At 40.0% G+C, this 5,978-nt stretch overlaps 1 protein-coding gene across 1 annotated transcript in view; it reads right to left on the bottom strand.

Moving 5' to 3' along the window:
- FUNDC1 (FUN14 domain containing 1) overlaps window positions 1-5,978 on the bottom strand; it is a 19,062-nt gene that overhangs the window by 2,297 nt on the left and 10,787 nt on the right. Inside the window, exon 4 of the mRNA XM_008050879.1 lies at window positions 1,407-1,535. Within this exon, the coding sequence (XP_008049070.1) occupies window positions 1,407-1,535 (129 nt within the window). The remainder of the gene's footprint in view (window positions 1-1,406; window positions 1,536-5,978) is intronic.

Genomic DNA, 5,978 nt, shown 5'->3' with positions numbered 1-5,978 from the left:
GACGGGAGTGCAGTGGCCACTTCCGGCCACTGCAGCCTCGCCTGCTGGGCTCCGGTGATCCTTCCGTCTCAGCCTTCCGAGTAGCCAGAATTACAGGCGTGCACTACCACGCCCGGCTGATTTTTTGATTTATTGTAGAGATGAGGTCTCGCTGCCCAGGCGGGTCTCGAACCCGCGGGCTCAGGCAATCCACTCACCTCAGCCTCGCAAAGGCGCGGGATTACAAGCTGAGCCACTGAGCCCGGCTCACATGTGTATTCTTAAAAATATAAGCTAAAGTTTTTAGGGGCAAAAGTTATGATGTCTTAAATCATTCAACCCACGTACTGGCCTGCAGTAAACGAAGCTTCATTGTATTACAGCTGCTCTTGCCATCACTCACATTACCACCTGAGCTCCACTTCTTGTCAGATCAGCAGCAGCATTAGGTTCTCATAGGAGTGGGAACCCTACTGTGAACTGTGTATGTGAGGGATCTAGGTTGTATGCTCCTTAGGAGAATCTAATACCTGATGCTCTGAGGTGGAGATGCTAGCGATGTTTCTCATCATCCCCAGATGGGATCATCTAGTCGCAGGAAAACAAGCTCAGGGCTCTCCCTGACTCTGAATTATGGTGAGTTGTATAATTATTTTATTAGATATTACAATGTAATAATAATAAAAATAAAGTGTACAATAAATGTAATGCACTTGAGTCATCCCAAAACCATCGCCCCCACTCCCCATCCATGGAAAAATTGTCTTCCATGAAACTGGTCCCTGATGCCAAAAAGGTCGGTGACTGCTGTCTTAAACAGTTCATTCAAAAAAATGTAAATCTGCACCAATACACAGATAAAGCAAATGTGGCAAAATAGAAATAATTCGGTGACTATTTGGGTATTCACTGTATTTGTCTTTCAACTTTTTAACTGGTTTGAAAATTTTCAACTGAAAAGTTGGGGGAAGTAAAAGGATAAAATAAAAACAGGCAATAAAATATTCAGTTGAATTTTAAACAATACAAAAACAAGAGACAAAATTCACATAAAAACATTCATAAAACTAATATATTGATCATACTAATAAAAATAAACATTTTCAAACTATTCAACCCCAAGAAAAAAATGATTAGCTTTGGTTTTATAACACATACACATTTATGAAAGCAGAGGAAAAATTTTGGAAGAATAATATTTTTGGCTTTTACATGGAGATCAAGGTGATAGGCAGGGGATCTATATAAACCACCAAAAAAATAATGACTGATTTAAATGGCCTGATCCCAAATTTTACTCAACACTCTAGATATATAACCAAAAACACCATTTTAAAAAAAAAAGAACATAATCCCTAGTCACATTTTCTACTGAGATCCATTAACAACAACGACAACAACTAAGCCAAAATAGTATATCATCTTACTTCTTCGATTATATTGTTGATTTCAGGTGCTGCTTTATTTGCTCGTTTCTTAATCTGTCTTTTTGCTTTGTTTACGTCTTTTTCAACTCTCTTCCAGTCGATCTGCACATAGCCACTGTGACTAGCAATCTGCAAAAGTGTAATAAAAATGGTTAATCCTAAACCAACTAGGTTGCTGACTAATCTAAATATATGAACATTTAGATTTCAAGAAATCTATAAAACTTATAGGAAAGTCATTATTTTTTATTCACTAATTATTCATTTTACAGATACTGAGTGCCTACTCTGTGCCAAGCACTGAACAAGGGAGAGATAAGTCCCCATTCTCAGAGAATTTCAGGTCTATTAGGAAAAACAGACATTAAGCATAAATAACTAATTACTTAGATGTGAACACCGTGTTTCGTGTTTAGTACACATAATGATGGGAAAAAGATTCCAAAAATTGTATTATAACTGTACTATCATTCTATAATACTTCTTAGAATAGGGAAGTAGCTAAAAAAGATACAAAGACTATCCAGATTATATAGCTAACAAATATATGTTTAATTAGGAGGGATCATAAACAAGTCAGTTATTAGGCCACTAAAGAAATTTATTTATTTTTGAGTTGAAGTCTCACTCCGTTGCCCAGGCCGAAGTTCAGTGGCATGCTCACAGCCACCCCAGTGTCAACCTGCTGGGCTCCAGTGATCCTTCTGCCTCAGCCTACCGAGTAGCTGGAACTACAGATGTGTGCTACCATGCCAAGCTAACATATTTTTTAGGATTTATTATAGAGACGAGGTCTCACCAAGTTGCCTGGGCTGGTCTTGAACCAGCGGGCTCAGGCAATCCACTCACCTCAGCCTCCCAAGTGCTGGGATTACAGGCTGAGCCACTGAGCCCAGCCTAAAGAAATTTACGTAGCCTGATGAAGGCCCTTCCCTAATTTTCTTTACTTAAATTAAGAATACTTTCTGATATTAAAATGTTTCTTCAAAAAAAAAAGAGAATACTTTCTAATAATTGCTTTTGAAAGTAGAATATAAAGAAATATGCTCTATACAAGTTTTATGCCATAAATCCTGTTAATAAAACTATAGCTAAATGTCTATTCATCATAAGAAAAGCCCTCATATGGTGCTACTGAAACACTGCGAAATCTGAACAAGAACAATAGTGCATGTAAGCCAGTAAAGTCAGTGCCTCCAAATAATAAAAGCAAAATATAATCACATGAATAGTAAATAATTAAGCCATATATAATAACATCATAAATCACTTCTATCAAACTTATGCTTTCTTTGTAATCTTTTAATGCTTCATTCTGACTTTTAACCACTCATAAAATACTGTAAATAATAAAATATTTGATTTTATATAAATAGGTTGACTAGAAACCTGAGGTCCTATTTTCTCTGGGAATGACTCCATAGAAGAATTTATCTGCATTTCTTCCTGTATTTATTCACCTATCACTTTAAACCCCAGTCTCAGCAAAACAAAGTAGTGGTCAGATCAAATAGCAAGTGAAAGCTTTTTCTTTTTCTTTTTTTTCTTTGACTCAGAGTCTCACTCTGTCACCCAGGCTGGAGTGCAGTGGCATGCTCACGGCCAATTCGGCCTTGAACTGCTGGGTTCAGGTGATCCTTCCACCTCAGCCGTCTAAGTAGCTGGAACCACAGGCATGTGCCACCATACCCAGCTCATTTTTTGATTCTTGCAGAGATGAGGTCTCGCCAAGTTGCCCAGGCTGGTCTAGAACCCCCCTGGACTCAGGCAATCCACTTGCCTCGGCATCCCAAGTGCTGGGATTACAGGCATGAGTCACCACACCAGGCTGAAAGCTTTTTCTTATAGTATTTGAAAAATTTGAGTTGCAGGCATGGAGGTGATAATGAACATTAGAGAAGAGAACGTTTTCTACATATAAATTGAAGACTTCTTACTTGCACTAATAAAACTAGTTGCTTGCTTTGAAGCTTTTGCAGAATTCCACTTTTTCTGAATCTCAACATACCTTTTTACCCAATCCAAAGCTTGTGAGAAGTACAAAGATCTTATGTATGAATATGGCTTTATTTTTTGGTTAGAACAAACCAAAAATATTATCTATGCCACCAATCAGCAATTCCCAATTCAATTATCATTTTCAAGACTTTGCATTTTAAGTTATGAACTTTTTTAAAAAAATCTTTGCGCCATGAGTAATACTGGTGATAAAATAACCAAAAAACATGGCTGGGTGCAGTAGGGCTCAAGCCTGTAATCCAAAGACTCTGGGAGGACGATGTGAGGGGATTGCCTGAGCCCACGGGGCTTGAGAACAGCCTGGGCAACTTGGCAAGATCTCATCTCTACAATAAATCAAAACATTAGCCAGGCATGGTAGTGCGCACCTATAGTTCCAGTTACTTGGAAGGCTGAAGTAGAAGGATCACCTGAGCCCAGCAGGTCGACGCTGGGGTGGCTGTGAGTGTGCCACTGCTTTCCAGCCTGGGCAATGGAATGAGACTCCAACTCAAAACAAAACAAAAATCTTAACTACCTGCCCTGGGTGACCCCTTATCTACCTTCTAACCCTGGCAAATGAATAAGGAAAGGCATTTATTCTGCTGAATAGTCGGAAGAAAAAATGTTAAAAAATTAAAAAAACATTTTTTTAAAAGAAAGCTATTTAATGAGACAGATTAAACCAATTCTCACAATATTCTATACACAGTATGAACATTATTTTTACACAGCCATTTGTCATTGAAAATTTAAAAATCTGACACAGAGAAAGATTTTGTATAATTTAAACAATCCTCTATGTTTTGAGGGGAAATGTCAAATGGAAAGCTCTGAGATGCTAAAGATATTAATGCTTCCCTGGGCTCTCCTCTGACAGCATCTTCCCTCTGCTCCCTCAGCACCTCACACACCCTTTCTAGCCTAGCACTGACCAGATCACTAGATTTGTCAGTATTGAGCTCTCCCAGCAGACTGTGAATCTCTATGTCCCTAGATTCTTGAATAATGCCAGAGATAAATGAGACACATTAAATGAATAAAAACAAAGACAATGAATAAAGACTAAATCTTGAAAGCTGTATTAACTAACTCCGCTCAAAGAATGACTCTCAATAACAAAGTGGCTGGGCTAGATTATCCCAAAGAGTCTTATCGTGTCTATTAGTGAAAGGATGATCTCTGTCTGATGCTGAAGTGATCTACTATGGTTGAACAGATTTCCTTGAGAATTTCACTTCTATCTTCCCTTGAATACAAATCTGGTCAAACTGAAGAATGCCAGACCAAACTGAGTACCATGCTCCAGTGCAGAGATGATCAAGGACAAGCAATCTGCCCCAGTGGGGTTCAAATACATCCAACCAAATTGACAAATATATATATATATATATATATTTTGAGTTGGAGTCTCAACTCCACCGCTCACGGCCACCGCAGCCTCGACCTGCTGGGATGAGGAGATCCTTCCGCCTCAGTCTTCCAAATAGCTGGAACCACAGGCGTGCACCACCATGCCTGGCTAATTTTTTTTACTTACTGTAGAAATGAAGTCTCACCAAGTTGCCTAGGTTGGTCTCGAACCTGTGGGCTCAGGCAATCCTCTCACCTCAGTCTCCCAAAGTGCTGGGATTATATGTGTGTGCCACCGCACCCGGCCAACAAATATCTTCTAAGGCTTGACCACACAGGACCCAGTCCAGTCTTGTCCACCCAGACCTCATCTGAGCAACTATAGGGAAATGCAAGCCAACAGACTGGGGAGGGAGTGGGCAATGACGACCGACACTAAAATATTGAATGGAATTAGGTACAGTGGAGTCATTATAATAAAAGCTTCAAAGTTAAAAATAATGCCAGGCTTTCATGCAAAGATTTGTGTCTGCCAGAAAGGTCTAAACAGACAGATGTGATTTTTTGCTTGTGAGCCTCACCAAAAGGTGATCTAACTGGGATATTTCATTGAAGGAAATTCTACCCATCCCCAACTCCACGTCTTTCCTTGAGAAGGGAAAGCCCCATCCACCCAATTAGAGCTTTTCATCAACTTTTCGGGCCTAATTCTTCAATAAGAGAAGACAACCAAGGATCATCAAAGGAGGAAGACCTTTAACATGAAAACTAGAGACCAAAATAAACAAGTAGGGAAGGGGAGGAAAAACAAAAAACAAAAAAACTTAGAGGAACAGAGACTTTGTAAAAAGTTTATTCAGCCGGGCATGGTAGCGCATGCCTATAGTTCCTGCTCCTTGGAAGGCTGAGGCAGAAGGATCGCCAGAGCCCAGCAGGTCAAGGCTGCGGTGGCCGGGAGCGTGTCACTGCACTCCAGTCTGGGAGATAGAATGAGACTCCAACTCAAAAAAAAAAAAAAAAAAAAGTGTATTAAAGGCCAGGTTCGGTGGCTCAGCCTGTAATCCCGCACTTTGGGAGGCCGAGGTGAGTGAATTGCCTGAGCCCGCGGGTTCGAGACCCACCTGGGCAACTTGGCGAGACCTCATCTCTACAATAAAACAACAAAAAAATTAGCTGGGCATGGTGGTGCATGCCTGTAGTTCCAGCTACTTGGAAGGCTGA

The sequence above is a fragment of the Carlito syrichta genome, unplaced genomic scaffold (assembly GCF_000164805.1).
Source record: "Carlito syrichta isolate Samal-C Ts95f unplaced genomic scaffold, Tarsius_syrichta-2.0.1 Scaffold153899, whole genome shotgun sequence".
Classification (NCBI taxonomy): domain Eukaryota; kingdom Metazoa; phylum Chordata; class Mammalia; order Primates; family Tarsiidae; genus Carlito; species Carlito syrichta.
Note: the sequence above shows the minus strand (reverse complement) of the source record. Positions and strands in the feature narration are given on the sequence as shown.